This window comes from Numida meleagris, chromosome 13 (genome assembly GCF_002078875.1).
Source record: "Numida meleagris isolate 19003 breed g44 Domestic line chromosome 13, NumMel1.0, whole genome shotgun sequence".
NCBI classification, from domain to species: Eukaryota; Metazoa; Chordata; class Aves; order Galliformes; family Numididae; genus Numida; species Numida meleagris.
The window spans coordinates 13,527,021-13,548,363 of NC_034421.1; the positions used below are offsets into that span (position 1 = coordinate 13,527,021).

Consider the following 21,343-nt stretch of genomic DNA (forward strand, 5'->3'; position numbering starts at 1 on the left):
TCAAATCAGCTTTTTGAGTTCTGCAGTCAGGAACAGAAAGCTGCGTGGAGCAGCACGTGAAAGAGAAACACGTGTGTGGCCGCTCGGTGCCACGATTACGGCGCGCTGGAGACCTTTAAAAAAGTGAACTAACATTTTTTCCCAAGTCTGAAAGCTGAGCGCAGCACCCCAGAGCTCAGGTTCCAGAGCAGAGTCCGGGCATCTGGTCGGGAAGCTGCCTCTGTGCTGGGTGGAGGGCTTCTCCCTGCATGCAGCCTGTTCCCAAACCACTCCAGTGTCAGTGCCCGCTTCCCCGGAGCAGTGGCCTGGTGCTTCGGGCTCTGCTGACGTGCTGCTGGCTGCTTGCTGCTTTGCTCGTGCATGGGTGTGGATGGGATCCAGCCGGGCTCCTTTGCTCTGGGCATTCCTGTAGTATCTTGTTATGAAGAAAGGAAGCAGGGAGGCGTTCGGCCTCGTGTTTCTGCTTGGAAGACATGGGAAACCAGGATGCTCCGAAGTGAAAACATGAGCAAAAGCCTGGCTGTGGTGGCAGCCGTCCCCTTTAAAGTGGCTCCTGCTTTTGGGGGGGGGGGGGTTGGGAATGAGCTGGCCCAGCGTGGGCTGCGTGGAGCTGGGGGTCTGTGTGCTGAGCCGTGCCCCTCCCCCCACCCAGGTGGTCTTTCTGGAGAAGCGTGTGACGGAGCTGGAGAAGGACACGGCTGCCAACGGCGAGCAGCACAGCCGCCTCAAGCAGGAGAACCTGCAGCTCGTGCACAGGTAAGGGAGCTGGCCAGGCTCTCCTGCGGGATCGCAGGGTTCCTCGGCTGCTTTTCGGGGTCATGGGCAGATCCCCAGGAACTCAGCTACCTGCTGGCGGCTCAGCAGGCCCGGACAGCCCACGTGTGGCCCTGATGTCAGCCTGCACTCGCTCCATGCAAATATGGTGCTCAGCTGCATGCTAATACAGAGCTCTGTGGGTCTCCCTCATGTGCCCACCTCTCTGTGCAGCCCTGGGGGTCGGCTCAGGGGAGCTGCAGGTCGGTGTTTCTGGGAAATCTGGCTGTTCAGGACGGGGCTCTGCTTGGATGGACGTGCAGCAGGGTCCGTGCCTGCTCTGCCCCATTGCAGCCCCAGCCCCGTTGCTTTCAGCCCCCGCTGCAGCCCAGCCCTGTGGATCCCATGGTAACTGGTCGCTGCTCTCCCCGAGCTGGCAGGCTCCTCTCTTCCAGCAGCGTATTTACACCGCAGATAAACCCGCCAGCAGTTATCTATAGGGCTGTAAGGCTGTTAAGTAACAACCGTGTCATGGAACCCAGCGATTCAAACAAAGGTTTCTCTAAGCCCCGATAAACTCTGCGGCGAGGGGAATGTTTTCACTTTGAGCGGCTTGGCCCAGAAGTGTCAGCCAGCTTTTAATCAAGCGGAGCCAGCGCTCGCTGCTGGTGGAAGAGTGGCTTTCTCTGGCAGGAGCCTGCCTAGGGACAGCCCACAGCCTCCCAGCAAAGCACACCCTGAGCAGCTTCCCCAGAGCGGGGCTGGGCTGCCCCTGGATTTCGGTGCCATGGTCCAGGCGGTGCCGGGACCGAGACCCCCAGCTGTGCTACAAAGCGACTGCAGCGCTTTCAACCTCTCCCTGCTCTCCTCCTTTAAAGGGGTTTGGATGCACCCTGGAGAGGCAAAAATGGGCGGAGGTAGCATCAGCGTGTCCCACGCTGCTTGTTTTATTTGGGGATTTTGTGGACCGTGTTGCTTCCTGGCTGCACCTGATGGAAGGAGCGATGCCCTCGCACACCTGCTGCCCGTGGGTGCGCTCTCCCCTGAAAGCTCAGTGTGTTATTTGCTCCCCAGCACTCCTGGGTGGGAGAAGGGCTGGGAAGAGAGCCCGCTCCCTGGCTGGGATGGCTGGGAGCCGGCCGGGCCATCGGCACCGCTAATGATCTCTGCTCTCTGCAGAGCAAACGCTCTCGAGGAACAGCTGAAGGAGCAGGAGCTGAGGGCCGACCAAACGCTCCTGGAGGAGATCAAGAAGCAGAGGGAGATGCTGAGCAAAATGGAGAGGGAGAAGAGCATCGAGATCGAGAACCTGCAGGCCAGGTGGGGCCGGGCAGGGCACGTGGTGGCAGGGCTCCTGGGCACGTGGGCAGGATTACCTCAGATCAGCACAATCCGCGAGGTTTGGCTGCTTCTCCTTCCTTCCCTGCATCCCAAAATCAGGCCCCTCCACCAGCCCGGCCTCAGATTCCTGGTTTGGATTTCCCCCATACGGTTTCGGTTTGGCTCTCGTTCTCCATCCACGGCCCTGCCCTGCAGCGTGTGAGTGCAGGTGGTGGCTGTTAGCGCTTGTTCGCATGAGAGATCCGTGGAAGTCCGTTTGATGCTCAGATGTGAGTCACCTCCTGGAAGCGGGCAGGTGTCTGATCCTGCTCCCAAAAGCTGCGATGGCTGTTGAGCAGATGCAGGCTGGGAGGGAAGGCGAGGGCTCTGCCCATGACAAGGCAGGGTTGGCACGAGCGTGCTCTGGCTGCAGGCTGCTCAGAGGCACAGAGGGGGTACTGAGGCAGAGTTAGACCCCGTCCCGAGAAGGAATTGCTGTCAGGCAGGTGCTGACCTGGCCAGGGAGCTTTGTGCGGCCTCTTGGCTTCCGAAGGAAAAGAGTAGCATGGGAGGTGGCCTCATTTATTTGACAGGTTTGTTTTTTTGGGGGGGGTATTTCGACTACCTTTCCAGAGTGCGTGTTGCTGTTATCCAGCCCTTGCAGTGAATGAGGACCAAATGCATTTCATTTGGTTGGGTGGTCCATTTTTCAACCTTGTGTGTGGTAGGACAGTCAGCACAGCGGATGGTTGTTGCTTCACCAGGAGGACGCAGCGGTGAAGCCCCCTCTGAGCGCTGCTCTGACTGCCCAGGCGGCGTTTGCTTTCTGCTGCCTGATGCTGAGGTTTGCCCGTGGGCACAAACGAGCATTCAGTCGAAAAAATAATAACATTTGACCCGGTTGTGGAGGGCATGGCCCTGGAGAAGGGACCCGCCTGAAGTTGTGCAGGTTTCCCACTTTTCCCTTGGGAATGGGAATAGTACAAGTCTCGGGGTTTGGCACGAAAAGATAAATCACTGCTGGCTTGCCTCCAGCAGGTCCTGGCTCGGTATTGCTGCTGATGCTTCAGCCCAGCCTCCTGCACTTCCTGACAAGTCTCTTTATCGTTGCAGGCTGCAGCAGCTGGATGATGAGAACGGCGAGCTGAGGTCTTGCGTCCCTTGTTTAAGAGCCAACATCGAGAGGCTGGAGGAGGTGAGAACGTGTGGATGCGCGTCCCCGGCTCGGGGTGGGCCCGGCAGCACGGACACCACAGCCCAACCTCGGGGCAGTGCTCTGCAGGCAGGTGCACGGTGCCTGGCTGCAAACCTGGCGTTAACAAAACGCACGGAGCCTGAGCTGGCGGCGAGCAGCTGGAGCAGCGGGTGGCCTGGCTGCGGGAAGGGGCTCGTGCCCTCTGCTGGAGGCAGGTCCGCAGCCCTGCGGCTGCAGCGGGGCCGGGGCAGAGCAATGGGCATGGTTATGGTCTGCCTCATGCCCAGGCGCACAGGCTGTCAGTGGGATCCCCGTGTTGAGCCTTGAGAGCACTGCATTGTCTCGCAGACCCTCTGGGACCCCCCAGGGCCAGGATGGTGCAGCCTCACAGGGCTGGGTGAGAGCATTGCCTGGGGAGAGGACGCGCTTGCAGATCCCACTTCTGGCACGGAGGTTGCATTGTGGCTCTGTTGCAGCCTGTGGTGGATGTCGGATTAAAACTGATGTGAAACCAAACTTCTGCCCAGCGCTGCACGCACTCGTGGCCTCTGAGCCCGCGAGGCACCACTGCCGCGGCGTTGTCTTGGTGCCCCGAGGCCTTGTAAGCACTGTGAGGCTGCAGATGGGAGAAGTGCTGCGTGCTGGTGGCATCTGGGGCTTTTGGAAAGCCAAAGGCTTCCTCGCAGGCAGGGCCAGGCCGGGAGCGTGGGGATGGGATGGGTCATAGGAAAATGGGGGAATGTCCGGCGTGGGGCTGCTGGCCCCAGCAGGTGACAGACTTCACCCAGCACCTCCAGCCTTGGTGGCAGCGAGCCCTGTGACCGCTGCACTGTGTGTCCTTGCAGGAGAAGCAGAAGCTGCTGGACGAGATCGAGGACCTCACCGTGCAGCTCACGGAGGAGCAGGAGAACAAGAGGAAGATGGGGGACAAGCTGAGCCAGGAGAGGCACCAGTTTCAGAAGGAGAAGGAGTCGACCCAGGAGGTGGGGAGTTTGGCTGCCTGCTGCAGCCCTGCCCTGCCAAAACAAGGCAGCTTTGCATCTCTAGCTTCAGCGGCATCCCCAAAGCCAATTTTTAGAGCACTTGGTCCTGCCTGGGTGGAGAAAGGTAGTACAGCAGCTTAGCTGTATAGCATCCGTCACTTTTGCCTGTGTTAAAGTACAGCCAAGTGCATCTGCCTGCATCTGGAAACCCATTTGGGCTGTGCCACCCTTGCCAGTTGCTCTCTCGTGTCTAAGGAGCTGTGGCAGCAGCATGTGGAACCAGCAGGCGCTAGCAAAGGGGAACAGAAAGCAGCTTGGGTGAGAGCTCCCAGCTGTCTGCGTGTCTGGCACCAAAAACGTGGGTTCCCCCCAGCTCCTTCCAGGTAGTTCCAGCTTGGAGGCTCGAGCAGTGCTTGCCATCATGGTGGGAATGGAATTTGGGGTCTCAGAGTGGAAATTGCTGAGCCAGGAGACCGCCCATGTATCCCACCGGCTGCAACCAGTGCCAGCGCTCAGCTGTCCTCTTCCTTTTGCTGCAGCTCATTGAGGACCTCAGGAAGCAGCTCGAGCACTTGCAGCTCTTCAAACTGGAATGCGAGCAGCGGCGAGGCCGGAGCAGCAGCATGGGGCTGCAGGAGTACAACAGCAGGACGCGGGAGACGGAGCTGGAGCAGGAGATCAAGCAGCTTAAGCAGGTAGGCATGGCTGGGCAGGAGGGGGGAACATCTTGTTCTGCAATAAGGGATGCTGTCTCCCCTTTTGCCTGGCTCCTTGGTTGGTGGGGAGATTCGTCCCAGGAGCAGCATCCTGCTGCTTCTTGCTCCCCTGTGCAGGGACAGGAGAGCTCGGATCCTTCCTCTGAAGGACGTCACGTGTGTGCAGGACCCCTGGTTGCTGTGTCCCCTGGACCTGCCCCATGTTCTCAAACGTTCTCCAGGCTCTCCAGTCAGTCAGGAGAACGCGTGCTGTTCCCAGCACCCTGTGGAGCCCCTGCCTTCCCCAGCGGTGCGGTGGGGTTGGACGGGTCTGCTCGGGGGGGCACCATGCAGTGCCTGACGTGTGGCCGTTGCAAACAGGATAACAGGAACCTGAAGGAGCAGAACGATGAGCTGAACGGGCAGATCATCAACCTGAGCATCCAGGGAGCCAAGAACCTCTTCTCAGCCTCCTTCTCTGAATCCCTGGCGGCTGAGATCAGCTCAGTCTCCAGAGACGAGGTGGGTGCACAGGGAGCTGCTTTGCTCTGACCACATCTCCCCGAGGTGCCCGGGGCTTCCCCTTCCCTCCCAGCAAACCACACTCCGGGCAGGAGCCCACGTGGGTCCAGCTGACTCCCAAACCCCACCTGAAAGCTGTCATGAGACAGAAAAACACAAATAACGACGTAAAGAGCGTTTGGGATTTGCCCTGGTTCCTGGGAACGGGGGAAGCTGCTCCCTTCCACTTTGCAGCGCCGCTGTCTCCCTCTTCCTGGGCTGGACCGGCAAACACCAGTGCATTAAAAACCCAGCAGCTGGGACAGCTGCCCTGGAGACCTCGGGGCCAGGGGCAGGGGTGAGCGGGGCCGGTGGCTGAGGGCATGTGCTCACCGTGGAGCCACGGAGCAAGAAGCCCTCCTCCTGCCCCCGGGCAGCGGTGACCGCTTCTCCCTTCTCTCCCTCGCAGCTGATGGAAGCGATTCAAAAGCAAGAGGAGATCAACTTCCGCCTGCAGGACTACATCGACAGGATCATCGTGGCCATCATGGAGACCAACCCCTCCATCCTGGAAGTGAAGTAAGGGCGGCCGAGAGCCGCGCGCTGCGCACTCTGCCACGGCTGCGGATTTGGTGCTCTGAGAGGAAGAAGAGGGACCGGCAACGTCTTTGCTCTTTGATGAAGGCACAAGGAAGCGTTGCGTCGGATCGGTGGCGAAGCAGCCGGCGCAGGACGGGGGCAGAGAGCCAGCAGCGAGGCTTTGTTGTCTGACTCCGTTACTTTGAAGCCCTTCTGGCTTCGAGGGGCGAAAGGGAAACCTGGAGGAGAAGTGGAGGCAACGGGCAACCACGGGAAGGACTGGGGTCGGCCCCGCACGGGTGTGAGGAGGGGTTCCTCTGAACTGCAGGGGTCGGGATGGAGCAGGAACGTTTCCCCCCGCTGCCCTGCCCAGCCTGGGTGTCTGCTTTGCCAAAGTGTCCCTGACACGCTCACTCACTGGGGCAGATCGGGGAAAGAGGGAAACACGTCCTGGACTTGTAGAATTACGATGATGATGACGATTTTTTTTTTTTTTTTTTAATTAACTTAATGCAAATGTCTTCATCCAGCTGGCGCAGTTAATCCTTGCCCTGCTGCTTTCGCTTGGGAACGGGTCGCGTGCTGAGGGCGGTGGCACGAAGAGCCGGGGGAGCAGCCATCCTTGGGACAGGGTGTGAGTGCAGTGTCACCCACCCCCTTATTTATTTCGCTGTGGTTTGCTCCCCTCTGCGCCCCTGGCTCCGGCCTGCAGGGTCGGACGCTGCTGTGGGGTTTGCACGGCCCCATGGCAGAGCCGTCCCCTCCATCCCACCTGCAGGGATTGGGGCAGAGGTTGTGGTGCGAGGGCTGAGCCGTCCCGGGGTCCCAGCCCGGAGCGGGGCTCTGCCGGTGATGGCCACGGTCCCGGAGGGAGAACCCGCTCCTCGCCCTGCGCTGGGGATGGGGACGGGGTGGCTGCTCTGAGCTCTGAGCGCACGGCATCGCCAATCTCTGTGCTGCCGGGGGCAGGAGGCTGCCACGAACGCAGCACCCGCTGGCTGGGAAACACAAGCCATGCTCACAGCGCACAGCTCGTGGCTCGCTGGCTCTGCTGGCCGCAGCGAGGTGCGCCCATGGGAGCAGCCACTCATCCCAACCCGCTGCCCCGGGATCCGGCTCCCTCGCTGCACCAGTCCCACGGGGCGGCTATTCCTCCTGCTCACCAGGGTTCGGAAACACCACTGCAGCCCAACAACGGGGTAGCAGCAGCCATGCCCAAAATGCTTCCGAGCGCAGCGCTGCGTCCTGAGCCTGAGCCCGGGGCTGTCCCTGCAGCCTGAGCCCGGAGCCAGCGCCGTGTCCCCGTGCCGCAGCCCCGCGCTCCATCCGACACGGCCCCGCGGACGGAGCCACGTCGTGTACATTTCCGGAGAAGCTTTGGGTGTAAATCAGTGTATACTTGGAGAGGGAAATTTTTCTATCTTGTAGAGTAGGTATTTTTATAGAACGAAGGTCGATCATTTTTTTAATACTTTAAAGAAGAGAGAAATGTATCTGTGTATAACACAAAAGCATATATATATATATATATATGTATAAATATATAAATATTGGAGATCTGCCTTTCTCGACTCGGGGTCACCAGTCCCCGGTTACAACAATCGTCTTTTTTCCTGTCGCTCACCAAGAGGTACTGTAACTGTAAATAAGCACCGGGAAAAAGTTTTAAGCAAACCAAGCACTGACTTGCACATTCACCATGCTTTAAAGCCCCTGTGATAAAAAAAAAAAAAACAAAAAAACAAAAAAACCCCACAAAAACAAAACCACACCGACCTGTACTTCCCGAAAACGTTCCTCTCTCCCCCCCGGGTATGTGAAGGAAGTCCCAAAAGGGTGAAAGCAGTGTTGTATCTTCGATGATGTATCGATTCTCGTCCCATTAAACGCTGTTACCATTCCCGTCCTCAGCCCCTTCCTTCCTGCGGCTCCGGGGGGATCCTTGGGGTGGGAGCGGGGAGTGGATGGATTCCCAGAGCCGGCGCCGTCCTTGTCCCCGTGTCCTGCTGCCCTAACGGGGATGCGGGTGAGGACGTGGAGTTTCCCTTGCCTGCAGCCTGCTGCGTGCTGTGTGAGCTCCTCCGCCCACTCGGCTGCCATAGAAATCCCACGCTTGGGTAAGGAAATGCCCCGCAGCCCTCTGCTGAGCCCTGCGCGTCTCTGCGCCTCCTCCGAGCCCCGCTGAGCTCCCCCCAAAGCGCTCCGAAATCCCCTCTGTGCAAACCGCTCCGTCCCGCTCCCGGCCGCTGCTCCGAAACCTCCCCGAGCATCCCTGCAGCTCCTCGAGGGCCTGAACAGCTCTGAAGGGCGCCGGGATTCTTTCTGCTTCTGAAAAAGTCCCTTTAAAAATCCCTTGACGAAAGGGTGAGCCGACAGCGCGGCGCTTTTTGGGGAGCCCCGGGACGCCCCGAGCATCTCCAACCCTGGAGGGCGCTGGGGCAGCGCTGAGCATCCGGGCTCCCTCGGGAGCCTCCCCCCCCGCGTGGCCCCAGAAGCCAAACGCTCTCCAAGCAGCTCTCAAGCTCTTCCAAACTCTTCTGAAAAACTCCTTGAAAGAGCTGAAAACGCAGCGAAAAGAAATCTCCCGCGGCAGCTCGCAAGCACTCCAAGCCTTCCTCTGAAGGGCCCCGAGAGGTCTCAAGTGCTCCCGAGCCCTCTGCAAGGCCCCTGAAATGCCTCCAGCCCCTCCTGGGTCCCTCCCAACGGGGATACCGAATGCTGCAGACCTTCTCTGGTGATGCTGCAGGGATCCCCGTGTCCCCGCGCTCCCCAGATCCCCCTGGGGCGGCTGTGGGGCCGTATCAGCAGCCCCCGGTGTCAGGCCCCAGCCCACCTCTGTGCCATCGGACAGATCCAAATGTCACTGCTATAAATGAATGCATTTACCCTCATGGGTTTGTGGCTTTGAGCAGCAATCGTGGCTCCAAAACTCACAGGGGGCGGTGGGAATTCTCTCAGGGCGCTGCTCTCTGCTCTCTGCTCAGCGCAGGAGAGTTGGACGGGTTGGACTGTCCCCGTGGATGCTCCTGGATGCAGGACAAGGGTGCTCTGGGACAAGGACAAGGACAGGGACAAGGACAAGGATGCTCCAGGACGCAGCACGAGGACCCAAACACCCGGCAAACCCCAGCCCCGAATGCACAGCCTGAAATTCGCACTTTTCTCCTCTTTTTCAAGTAGGAAATCACTGCGAGCACAGAATGTGCTCCCATCGCCTCCCCACCCCCAGCCTCCCCCCACCCTCTTCGCAGCCGACAGGGCTGGGCCAGGCGCAGCCCTGGAAGGGGGGGAGGGGGGGGGGGGGCAGATCGGGGACCCCTTTGCTGCGCTCCGTGGGGGTCGGGGGGGGGATCCCCAGCTCCGTCCGTGGCTTTCAGCGGGGGATAGAGGAGCCCCCGACCTCCGCCGGTGCCCACGCGTGTTCCCATCCGCCGCGTGGGAAAGGAGCCTCAGCATCGCGGCGCTGCCGTGCGATGGGGACAGCGGCGATGGGGCCGGAGGGGACGGGACCCCCGGAACCGCCCGGCAGTGCCATGCCCGTGGGACACGGGTGGGGGGATCCGGCCGGGGCGGGGTGCGGGCAGTACCTCCCCCCGCCGCCCCCGCCCCCTGCAGCCCTCCTCTCCTCCTCCCGCTCTTTCCCCTCCTCCTCCTCCTCCCGCTCCGCTCCCGCACAGCCCGGGGCAGCCGCCGCCGTCCCGGCCCGGTCCGCTGCTCCGCTCCGGTTCCGCTCCTCTCTGCGGTTCCCATGCGGGGCGGCCCCGCGCCCCCCCCCCGCCCATGGCCCGGCTCTCGGTGAAGGAGCACCTGGACGGGATCCTCAGCGACTTCGAAGGTGCGGTCGGGACCCCCCCGTGCCCCAACCGCGGCCCCGTTCCCCCGTGGGTGGGTGAAGGGCGCTCACCGCGGGGTGGGCGCGTGTATCTCGGCGCGCGTGTGTGTACGTACGTCTGTCCGTGTGCAAATGAGTGCGTGTGTGTCTGTCTGTGTCTGTACGTGTGTCTGTGCACCGCCCCACGCGTACACCCCGGGTCCCGCGTGGGCTCTCCCACTCTTCGCAACCGAACGGGGCCGGCCACGGGGGGGTCCCGGCGACTGCGGGACTTGGCTTTTTTGTGTGCGCGCGTTTGTCTTTTTTTCCCCCATTTTACCTTCCCTTCGGCCCCAACCTCCCCCCCCCCCCCCGCCCCTCGCCGCTCGCCGGGGTCGGGAAGGGGCAGCGCGGGGAGGAGCGGGCGGCGAAACCCGACCTGGGGCGGCTGCTGCCCTCGGCGGGAGGAATGCAGCACCTACCGGGGGGGCACGGGGGGAACGGGGTGCGGCGGGGAGAGAAACGCGGGGAGGGGGCAAACCCTTCGTGTCCCCGTCCCTCCCCGCCCCGGCAGCCCCGGGCTGGGACATACCTGCCGGCCCAGAGCTGTTATTAGCATCACCCCCGCCCCGACCCCTGACCCCTGTGCCCAGCCCCGGGCACGGGGCAGTGACCTGGGGAGGGTACGGGGCACCGAGCTCCAGCGCGGCCCCACCGCCCCGGGTCCCCTTCGTCCCCCCGGTCCCCATCACCGCCCGGATCCTTAACGTTCCCTGTGCCCATCGCTCCAGGTCCCCATTTCCCGCCCCGTCCCCATCGCCCCGTCCCCACTCCCATCACCCGCTGCTGATGGGGCCTCGTGCCGCACACACGGCAGCGCGGCGGGGGGGGTCTGGGGGGGTGCTCCGTGGGAGCCTCAGCCCCCGGCGCTCTCCGTGGGGAGCCGGCACCAAACGGAGCCGCTGGGGCGGATCTGGCAGGAGCACAGCTCCTGGGGGGGGCCTCGCACTGCCGCTTCCTGCCCGAGGGAGGGGGGAGCGGGGGGGGGAGGGGGGGAGCTTTGTGGGGTCTGCTCCACGCAGACCCACCGCGGCGGTGCAGCCGGGGGAGAGCAGCCCCCGGGGGAAGCGAGGTGCCCCCACGGCAGCGGCTTTGCTGCGGTGTGAGCGGGCGGGGGGAGCACGAGGAGTGTTTGCACCCCCCAGGACGAAGCGCGGGGCCCCAACCCCCGCGTATGCATCAGTCTGCTCGTGGCAGAGGGTCAGAGCCCTCCTGGCAGGGGCAGTGCTGCGGCAGTACCGCCGTAGGACGGGAGTGTCAGCGGCGGCTGTGCCATCTGTAGGCTTCAGGGTTAACGCGCCGGAACAGGGCAGGGATCCCGCGCTGAGCTGCGCTGGGTGCGGGGGGAGAGCAGCGGCTCGGGCGGGGATCTGGTTACGCGGGGCCGGATCCCTTACAGGGGAATAAAGCGGGCACTGTGCGGCGCGGGGAGCCGGGAGCCGCGGCACCGACCCGCAGATAAGCGCCGGGGAACAAAGCCGAGGGGCCGGCGGCACCGATCCGGTTTCCCATCCGGGCCGGGCTCACAGGCGGCCCTTGGGCACCCGGTGTGCGGGGGGAGCACGGCGCAGGGAGCGCCCGACGGCTGCGGTGCCACCGAGCCCCGGTGCCGCCCTCACACCTCTGCATCTCTCCGCAGCCCTCAAGAAGTCCTTTGATGCGGAGGATGCAGGCGACGCTCCCGGCTCCCCCGTTGCGTCCCCGCTGCCCGTGGGCGCCGCCGAGAGCCACCGGGCGCTGCAGCCCGGCCCCGCACCGCACAGCCCTTTGCTGCGGGGTCAGCACCGCGCCGGCCGGGCTCCTGGCGGCATCGCCTCCTTCCAGAGCCACACGGGGCCGGGCAGCGACGGCGAGAGCCTGCGCAGCTCCAGCTCCAGCCTGGAAAGCCCCGCAGCCCCCCAGCCTCTCGCAGCACCCCCGTGCTTGAAGAAAGTGCCGTCGCACGGCTGCGTCTTCCCAGCGGATGCGGAGTGTTCCCTCCACGTGGCCGCCGGGCACAGCTCGCTGCCGGCGCTGGACCTGCACATCGCCGAGGAGCCGGGCATCCCCCCGCCAGCCCCGCGCCCCACACAGCCGTGGGGTGCCCGCAGCCCCGCTGCTCTGCCCCACGCCCATCTGCTTTCCTCCTCCTCCTCCTGCTCCTCAGGCGGTGAGATGGCCCCGGGGCTGCCCCGTGTGCAGCTCAGGGTCAGCCTCAGCGCCAGCCCCCGCCTGGCCCGCCCGACTGCCCTGGCTGCCACTGCGGCTGCCAGCCCCGGCGAGGGGCTGCTCCCCCCGGCCGCCCCCTTCAAGCTGGTGTCACAGCCGCAGACGGTGCAAGTGAGCTCCCAGCCCGCCTTCCTCGGGGGGATGGTGCTGGGGCCCGGCACCCCGGTGGCACTGAGGGACGTCATTGGCACCGGCCCCGCCATGGGGACCTGCTCGGTGATGCCGCGGGGGCTCGGTCAGGCTGCAGATGGATGCTGTGCCGTGGTGACGCCGGAGCACGGTAGGACTCACTCCTCCCCTCTGTCCCTCCTCTGAGTGTGACGTTGCCACCTTGTGCCACCACTGCTGGTGCTGGGGACTGGTGTTGGTGGGGATGTGGTCACAGTGAGCAAAGCCCCTCAGGATCCCGAAGCCGCTGCTCCCATCCCCACATTGTCCCCACGCTGGCGGCTGCATCCGTGCTGGTGGAGATGTGCGATGGCCACGTGTCCCCGATGCCACTTGGATGTCACCCGTGTGGCCGTCAGTGGCAGTGAGTGGCACCGTGCCTTGCTCAGGCACCACCGTGCAGCCCCGCCATGCCATGTGTCCCCTCCATTCCCCTGCCATGGGGAGCCCGGTCACAGCACAGGGCCTCCAGGCACCGGGCTCGGCCGCATCCCCATCCGTCCCCGGGGCAGCGCTGTGCTCGGGGCTGGACGCTGTGGTGGCCGCCTGTCTGTGTGCCTGGGGAGCACTGCTGTCTCGGTCAGGTGTCTCACATGCCGCCGTCGCCGTGGCTTTAAGTACTGACGCACGCGAAGGCATCCGTCCCTCCATCCCTCCATCCTTCCCTCCGCTCGGGGCTGCGTGAATCATGCGGCAGCAATGCCCGTGGCCGAGCCGGCCCGGCTGCACCCACGCTGGGGGACACAGTGGGGACAGTGGTTGGGTGCTGGGGACGGGATGGGACAGGGATGGGTCACGGAGTGGGCGTGAGCCGGAGGGCAGCGTGCGGGCGCCGGGATGGGGACGATGCGCTCTCGGGCGCGCTCCTCTTTTCAGGAAGCGCTGAGCTTCGCTCCACGGCCGCCCCGTTTCACTTCCACCCAGCGCCCCGGGGTGAGGAGGAGGAGGAGGAGGAGCAGAGGAGGGGCCGTGGGCTGCAGCCTCCTCCTGCCTGCACCCCAGGAGTTATTCGGTTGGTGATCAGTGACCGGTTCGTGGTGCAGCGAGGTAGGGGTGGCCGAAGGCGCGAGGTGCCGGGCAGGGTGGGTGTGCAGGGCCCCTGGTGCGTGGTGGAGAGCTGCTCGCTGTCACCGCGGGATTTCGGTCCCCATCGTCGCGGCAGGGCCCTGTGTTCTCACTTCTGCTTCTGCTTGTGGCTCCGGGTCTGGCTATGGCTACGGCTGTCACTGCTGTCCCCTTGGGTTGTGTGTGGCACTGCCACCGCAGCATGGCGCACTGCGAGCTCACCCCAGTGCCCTCCATCTGTGCATCAGAGCTTCTGGGCCATGGGGCCGCACTCCTGGCGATGCGCGCTCCTTTCCCATCCCCTCCTGCCCACCTCCACCCCCTGAGCTTATTACAGGCTTCCCGGCCAACATGCTGATTAACGCCGCATCAGTAATTAAACCATGCCGGGAGACCACGAACCCGGGTTTACCCGTCCCAGCCTGGAAAATAAACCCTCCTCAATTAGCCCGGAACAGGTCTGTCTGCAGGGAGCCATTATCCGGGGCCACATGAAGGGATAATGTTTGTGTCTGCTTGGCTTTGCCATCGGCACGGCTCGGCACAGCGCGGCACGGGGCAGGAGGTGACGGCTGGGCTGGGAGCCCAGTGTGGGAGCCACCCCGGGGGGACGTGGGCACCCTGCAGCCCAACGGTGAGGAGGTGTGAGGGGCAGGCAGGGGGGGCTGCTGCGTTGGGTGGGTTTGGGGAGTGGAGGAGGAAAGGGGATGCTCAGGGCTGTGCTGCGAGCGGGTGGCACTCTGTGGTGGCCGGGGGGGGGAACAGGGGGGTGACGCAGCAGTGGTTCTGTCACTCGGTTCCGGATCTGTCCCGGTGACCGTGACCCTGCGGTGGGTGCATGGGGGGTTGGGTGCTGCACTGAGCAGTGGGAAGGGCAGGATGGGGCCCCTGCCGGGTGGGTGTCACTGCTGTCACCAGGAAGTCCTGGTGTTTTGACACTTCCGAGGAAAGCCCCAGCTGGCGGGGGGGGGGTTGCTTGTGGGTGGCTGGAGCCCAGCTCCTGCTGGGCTGTGCCAGGTTTTGGAGGGGAACATCTCCCCTCTGGGAGCACCCTGGGGTGGTGTCACCATGGCATCCCGTCCTGGCTGCTGCTGTCCCCAGCCCTAGTCACATTCTGGCACCCACTGGTGGGCACGGGGCACCCAGACCCCCACCCTTAGATGCCAGTTCTGCAGCAAGGAGCGTGTCTGCTCCATCCACCTCCCCACACCTCCGTGCCAGGTGCTGCGTGTCCCTCGTCCCCAGGCCACATGGCACACGGCTGTGCCGGCAAGCTGCCGCCCGAGCCTCAACGGTGCCAAGAAATGGGCTGGCACATATGTGCCATGCGGGGAGGCTGCGGCGTGGGCCGGGGGACGCAGGCGCCGTGGGGCACTGCGGCATCGGGGTGGGCAGCGCTGGGCGCGGGGGGCCCCAGTGCCTGAACCCCCAATGCCAGGTGGGTGACAGCGAGCGCTCCCCTTGCCCTTTGGAGGCGTGGAGCTGTGCAGATGGGACACCCATGTGATGGGTGCTGGGGTGGCGGGGGATGCTTGGGTGTCACTGTGCTGAGGTCCCCATTGCTGCTGGCGGGGCTTGGGGCTGAGCGTAGAATGGCGAACTGGGTGCATGGGTGGGAGAGGAGGGGCGGTGGGGAGGTTGGGTTATTGCCATGCTGGGCATGTGCGAGAGCAGCCGGGCTGCAGCCCGTGTTTGAGCCCAGCGGGGACAGGACCGGGCTGCAGCGCTGCAGTGACAGGGACTGGGGACACCCGGGGTCCCCTCGTCCCCAGGCGGCTGCGTGGCAGCGGGAACAGCGCGTCACGGAGGTAGGACCCGAACAATGGCTGTGCCAGGAGGGGAGGAGGAGGGGGAGGAGGAGGGGAGCGACGGCTCTGGGAGCCCTCAGCCGCCACACAAAGGCTGGGGTGGGGGTCTCGGCTGCGCGCCTCGCGGCTCCTAGGATACTGGTCACCTGGTGACCCCATGGTGGTCACTGTCACCCGCTGTCACCCCCTCGGGCCAGGCATGTGTGAGTGCCAGCCCCACAGTGCTGCCACCGTGCTGGGAGCGATGCGGGGTGGCACATCCTGGGCTGTGCCCAGAGCTCCCCCGTGTGCACCGGGGCTGCACCATGAGGTGGCTGCTGGCCTCGGCATGGGGAGGCAGTGCTGGTGGCCGTGCTGGTGACACCACCACTTGTGGAGCTGCGGGTGGCATAGCGGAGGGCACAGGTGGCTGCGGGCACTGGGGTGCGGGCAGAGCTACCCCCAGTGATGCCACTAAGGGACACCCTCATCCCCATGGTGCTGGGAGGTGGCATGCCCCGTTGCTGTGCTTCACCTCGCCGGCTGCCAGGAATGCGCCGGGGCTGCGTGCCCACCGGGACGGCTGCTGCTGGGGCAACGGCAGTGAAGTGAGCGGCACCGAAGGCTCCCGGCTGTCCTTCTGGGAAGGGAAGCGTGCTAGGGAAGGGTTCTGGGGTGTCCTGCTCACCCCGTGTTTGCCCCGCACAGGGAGCAGCCTGGAGCCCCAGGAGCACAGCATGGAGGAGGCGGCCGTGCCCCAGGAGCTGCCCCCAAACCGTGGGGCGCACGAGCTGTTTGGGTACGTGGGGATTGAGGCCGTGCTCGAGCAGATGAAGGTGAAGACCATGAAGACGGGCTTTGAGTTCAACATCATGGTTGTTGGTGAGCACCCGCGGGGTTTGGCTGCTGGGAATCTGATGCCACCGTGTGGGGAGAGATTAGGGGAAATCGGGCTCTGGGGAGACTGAAGCAACAATAGATTGAAGGATGGGTCTCATAGCGCAGTGGCATGGCCATGCTCCCTGCACACCGGGAGTGGGGCATCCCAGCCTTCTCCTGCAGGACAGGGGTGCTCCCAGGCAGAGCTACAGTGGGGGGTTATAAATACATGGGAGGGGACAACGCGGAGCTGTCCATGTCCCCGCAGGGCAGAGCGGGCTGGGGAAGTCCACCATGGTGAACACCCTCTTCAAGTCCAAGGTGAGCCGCAAAGCCTCGCAGCCCGGCCAGGAGGAACGCATCCCCAAGACGGTGCAGCTGCAGTCGGTCACCCATGGTAAGGTCACCAATGTGTCCACAAAGCCGTGTGAGAGGCAGGGGATGGGGGGACGAGTGAGATGGGAGGGACCCCCACCTCGGTCCCCTGCTTCTCCTTGATGCATGGATCCCGCTGACCCCATAGTCATCGAGGAGAAGGGTGTGAAGATGAAGCTGACGGTGACAGACACGCCGGGATTTGGGGACCAGATCAACAACGAGAACTGGTAGGACACAGCCCTGGTGGTGGCACCTGGGAGAGGCTAAACCCTGGCAGGGCTGTTCTGATGCCATCCCCTGTCCCCAGCTGGGACCCCATCATCAAGTACATCAACGAGCAGTACGAGCGGTACCTGCGCGAGGAGGTCCTCATCACCCGCAAGAGGAAGATCCCGGACAGCCGGGTGCACAGCTGCGTGTACTTCATCCCCCCCACGGGGCACTGGTGAGTTGCCACAGCGGTGACCCCGCACCCACGGGCGCTGCCGGGGGGCGGCAGGGTGACAGCTGTCCCCCCGCACCCAGGCTGCGTCCCCTGGACCTGGAGTTCATGCGGAGGCTGAGCAAGATCGTCAATGTGGTGCCGGTGATCGCCAAGGCTGACACGCTCACCCTGGAGGAGCGGGAGGAGTTCAAGCACCGGGTGAGGGGAGGCACAGGGGGCTCCTGGGCCTCCTGCCCCCCACACCGTGGTCCGGCAGCATCTCACGCCCCGTGTTCCGCAGATCCAGCAGGACCTGAAGGCCCACGCCATCAGCGTGTACCCACAGGAGGATTTTGACGAGGACCCGGATGACCGGCTGCTCAACGATAGGATCCGGGTGAGTGTTGGGATGCTGGCCCTGGGGGGAGCATGGGGGCACCCCGGGGTGACCGTGTTCCCTGGATCCCGAAGGAGAAGATCCCATTCGCCGTGGTGGGGGCGGACCAGGAGCACCAGGTGAACGGCAAACGGGTGCTGGGCCGCAAGACCAAGTGGGGCATCATCGAAGGTAAGGGCAGCCCGTGGCGTCCCCAAAGAACGGGACCAGGCAGCCACCAGGGCACCTCGCAGGGAGCAGCACCCAGGGGTGCACCCCTGCATGGGTGGGTGCTGTTCCCGTGGCTCAGAGCTGACCCCATCACCTTCTGCCTTGCCTTGCAGTGGAGAACCCGGCGCACTGCGAGTTCCCCATGCTGCGGGACCTGCTCATCCGGTGAGCCGTGGTCGGGGTCGCCCCGCAGAGCACCCTGGGGTGGGGGGCTGGCCCTGGGCACCCTGAAGCTGCGGGGAGTGCGTGAGGGTAACACAGTGCCTTCCTCCCCGGGCAGGTCCCACCTGCAGGACCTCAAGGACATCACCCACAACGTGCATTACGAGAGCTACCGCGTGCGGCGGCTGAACGAGAGCAACCGCCCAGCGCTGAGCTCCAACAACGGGCTGCCGGGCAGGGACGAGGACGGGGACGAGAGCAACCTCTGAGCCCTGGGGCCCCGACCCCATGGCAGCGCCCGGCCCCTGCCCCGCAGTGACTGTGCCACCTCAGCTCGCAGCCCCCCCAGCCCACGAGGACGAACGGAGTGGGCTCCCTGGGCATCCCCGAGCTCTGCTGGGACGCCCGGAGCCCGCTCAACATTAAAGGTGAAAACGGAGCCTTCAGGATCCACCATCCCGCAGTGCCACCCTCTGCGCTGACAGCCCCACGGGGCTCCCTGCCTCCCCCACCCCCTGCTGGCACCCGGACTTTGAGCCGCTTATCGGCTGCGGCTGCGTCAGGAGGTGGCACCCGGAGGTGCAGGGCTACACCCAACCGCTCCCTAATGGGCACCTCTAGTTTTTTTTGGGGGGGGAAGGGGGGTTCCCCATGCCAGGGGATTATTCTCGACCCCAAGCCCCTCACTCACACCCGGCACGGCGTGGGGTCCGCCGGGAGCTGCTGAGGAGCGCAGGAGGCCCCGTTGTGCCCCCGCCCCAGGGCAGGGCACGGGCTGGCTGCCAGCGCCCGGCCCCCCCGGCTCGGTCCCGGCGGCTCAGCCCCACGTTAATGATCCACCCACAGCTGGCAGCGCGGTGCCGGTGGCGGCAGTGGGGCCGGGGGGCCCGGTGCCCCACCCCGCGTCCCGGCAGCCCGGTAGGCGGCACACGCGACGCGGCGCGGCCATGGCGGTGGTGTCGGTGAACCGGCGGGCCGTCACCTCCTGGGTGGGCATCGCGCGGCTCTTCGCCGTCCTGCTGTCCTGCCTCTCCTTCAGCCTGGTGGCCTCCACCGGCGACTTCGGCGGCCCCTACGGGACGTGGTGCATGTTCAGCTGGTGCTTCTGCTTCGCCGTCACGCTGCTGGTGCTGCTGCTGGAGCTGCTGGAGCTGGCCCCCAAGCTGCCCGTCTCCTGGGACGACCTGACGGCCGCCTTCGCCATGCTGGCGGCGCTGATGGTGTTCACCAGCTCGGTGGTGTTCCCCTCCGCCTTCATCTCCAGCCCCTGCGGGGGGGCCCGCTGCGCGCGCCAGGCGGCGGCCACGGCCATGTCCTGCCTCTGCTTCCTGGCCTACGCCCTCGAGGTGGGGCTGACCCGCGCCCGCCCGGGGGACATCAGCAGTTTCCTCTCCACCGTGCCCGGCCTGCTGAAGGTGTTCGAGGCCTACGTCGCCTGCCTCATCTTCTCCCTGTTGGATTCCTACGGCGCATACGCCGGCTTGCAGTGGTGCGTGGCCGTCTACTCCATCTGCTTCGTCGTCACGCTCCTCATCATCCTCTTGACCATCGGCCGCTGCCTCAGCTACTTGCCCTGCCCGCTGGAGAAGGGGCTGGTGGCCTACAACGCGCTGGCCCTGCTGATGTACCTCACCGCCGTCATCATATGGCCGCTGTACAGCTTCCACGGCCGCAGCCGGCCCAACCCCTGCAGCACGAACTGCTGGTGGAACAAGAGCCTCGGCATCACCTTCCTCACCATCTTCAACTTCTTCGCCTACCTCGTGGACCTGGTCTACTCCACCAGGATGGTTTTCATCAGGGCCCCTTCCTAAGGGCCCCGGGGGGCGAGGGGATGCGGTGCTGCCGTGGGGCCGGGTGCTGCGGAGCTGAGGAAGAGGCCGACGCCTCGGAAAGCTCCGTCCCATCGTTGGCGCGGGGTGCTGGGTGCTCCGGGGGTCAGGGAGGGGCTTCGGGATTAAATCGGGTCATTTTTCACCTGTTTCTGCCTCTCTGCTTTCTTCCCCTCCGGCTGTGGGTGGGGGTGGCGGGGTGCTGCCCCATGGCAGCCCTGCGTGGCCGGGGGACGCCGGGTTCCCCTTCTCTCCCACCCGCTGCCGCGGTGTTGGAGGCCAACGGGGCACGAGCAGGAAAAACCCAGCCTGGCTGCCTTCACTTGGCACCAGCGCAGGGCCCTGCAGAACGGGTTTGGGAGGAATGCGGCTGCTTGGAGGGGCTGGGTCCCCAAGCGCTGGGCCAGCTCTGTTGCTGTCACCGGGGTGGGAGCACCACGGCTTGGGGCACGCTGGCTGGAGCAGCCATGCATGTGTTACTCCACGGCGGTGGCACTTGGGAAGAAGGATGCGGAGCAGTGTAGGGAGGTGCCCAGCAGGGAGGGCACCCATCGCCGCCATCCTGGATGTGGGCCGGGCTCCCACGGGGGCACAGTGTCCCTGCGTGTCCCCAGCCCACGCTGTGCCCTCACATTCTGTATCCCCAGGCACTGCGCTGCACAGTCAGCCCCGTGCCCGTCCCCAGGCTGCGCTCCACCTGCTCCTTCCCCAGTGCCACCATCATCACGCCAGCGCCTTGTCCCCGTCACCTCCCATATTGTGGCCATGTCCCCGTGGTGGCTGTCCTCCTGCGGGGATAGCACTGCTCGACCTTCCCCCAACCCAGCTGGGCCATGCTCGCAGCCTCCCGAGGCAGAAATTTTTTGAGCAAATAAAGGAAAAGACGCACACCCTGGCTCAGCCCTGCCCAGCGCCGAGCGGAGCTATTTTTAGGGCCCGAGTTGATTGAAATTCATGGAGGACAGGCATGGCAGCACGTGGCGGCTGTCGCCGGTGACAAGCTGCGGCGCTTTGTGGCGGTGACACGTCGGGCTGCGGCCGGTGCACGCAGGGACGGTGAGGCCGGGGTGCAGGTAGGGGCTGGGCAGGGGGGTGGGCACCGGGGGAACACTGGGGACATGTCGCAGCACTGGGTGCATGGTGCTGCTGGGAGCTGCTGAGCCCTCGTGGGCGCACGGAGCGCTGGCAGCAGACGATGTCGGGTTGGGGATCACCAGTGCTCTGCTGTGCTGTGCTATGGGGAGGGCCAGTACAATGTTATGGGGAGCACTGGTGCCATGCTATGGGATGATCTGGTGCCGTGCCATGGGAAGCCCCAGTGCCATGCCACAAGGAGCATTGGTGCCATATTATGGGGAGCACTGGTGCTGTGCTATGGGATGAACTGGTGCCATGCTATGGGGAGCCCCAGTGCCATTCTATGGGGAGGACTGGGGCCATGCCATGGGGAGCACCAATGCCGTGCTATGGGAAGGACTGGTGTCATGCTATGGGATGAACTGGTGCTATAGTATGGGGGGAACTGGTGTCATTCTGTGCCATGCTACAGGGAGTCCCTGTGCCATGCTGTGCCAAGCTATAGGGAGCACTGGTGCCATGCTGTGCCATGCTATAGGGAGCACTGGTGCCATGCTATGGGATGAACCAGTGTTATTTTATGGGGAGAGCATGTGCTGTGTTATGGGGGAGCCTGAATGCTGTGCTATGGGGAGCCCAGGTGCCAAGCTGCGGGGAGCACTGGTGCCATGCTATGGGATGAACTGGTGCCATGCTATGGGGAGCCCCAGTGCCGTGCCATAGGGCATACCGGTGCCGTGCTGTGCCGTGCTCTGGGGCTTCCCGGTGCCTCGCAGCGCTGCGCGGAGCTCCGGTGCCGGTGCAGTGGCGGAGCGGTGCCGGTGCGCGGCGGATTCCTCCCCCTAGGGGTCGGTGTGCG

At 64.6% G+C, this 21,343-nt stretch overlaps 3 protein-coding genes across 13 annotated transcripts in view; all 3 read left to right on the forward strand.

Moving 5' to 3' along the window:
- Nucleotides 1–7,932, forward strand: part of RAB11FIP3 (RAB11 family interacting protein 3) — a 44,483-nt gene extending 36,551 nt beyond the window's left edge. For all 7 annotated transcript variants that reach the window (XM_021411387.1, XM_021411380.1, XM_021411383.1 and 4 more), the window contains 7 exons: nucleotides 653–756; nucleotides 1,933–2,073; nucleotides 3,187–3,268; nucleotides 4,114–4,251; nucleotides 4,791–4,946; nucleotides 5,328–5,468; nucleotides 5,917–7,932. In XM_021411387.1, coding sequence (XP_021267062.1) covers nucleotides 653–756; nucleotides 1,933–2,073; nucleotides 3,187–3,268; nucleotides 4,114–4,251; nucleotides 4,791–4,946; nucleotides 5,328–5,468; nucleotides 5,917–6,030 — 876 coding nt within the window. In that variant the 3' untranslated portion in view covers nucleotides 6,031–7,932. The remainder of the gene's footprint in view (nucleotides 1–652; nucleotides 757–1,932; nucleotides 2,074–3,186; nucleotides 3,269–4,113; nucleotides 4,252–4,790; nucleotides 4,947–5,327; nucleotides 5,469–5,916) is intronic.
- LOC110405750 (septin-12-like) lies at nucleotides 9,696–18,014 on the forward strand. Of its 5 annotated transcripts, XM_021411375.1 has the most exons (12): nucleotides 9,696–9,861; nucleotides 11,537–12,385; nucleotides 13,150–13,320; nucleotides 15,834–16,007; nucleotides 16,273–16,401; nucleotides 16,528–16,609; nucleotides 16,690–16,827; nucleotides 16,908–17,025; nucleotides 17,108–17,203; nucleotides 17,278–17,374; nucleotides 17,527–17,578; nucleotides 17,694–18,014. In XM_021411375.1, exons 1-12 carry the CDS (start codon nucleotides 9,807–9,809, stop codon nucleotides 17,842–17,844), a joined length of 2,112 nt encoding a protein of 703 aa, XP_021267050.1. In that variant the 5' UTR covers nucleotides 9,696–9,806; the 3' UTR covers nucleotides 17,845–18,014. The 5 variants fall into 5 exon arrangements, with proteins under 5 accessions (XP_021267050.1, XP_021267051.1, XP_021267054.1 ...); XM_021411376.1 differs by lacking the exon at nucleotides 13,150–13,320 and having other exon boundaries at nucleotides 9,697–9,861; XM_021411379.1 differs by lacking the exons at nucleotides 9,696–9,861; nucleotides 11,537–12,385; nucleotides 13,150–13,320 and adding an exon at nucleotides 13,839–13,972.
- Nucleotides 18,162–19,556, forward strand: LOC110405769 (myeloid-associated differentiation marker-like). Its single transcript, XM_021411422.1, has one exon. The coding sequence runs from the start codon at nucleotides 18,523–18,525 to the stop codon at nucleotides 19,387–19,389; it is 867 nt and encodes a 288-aa protein (XP_021267097.1). The 5' UTR covers nucleotides 18,162–18,522; the 3' UTR covers nucleotides 19,390–19,556.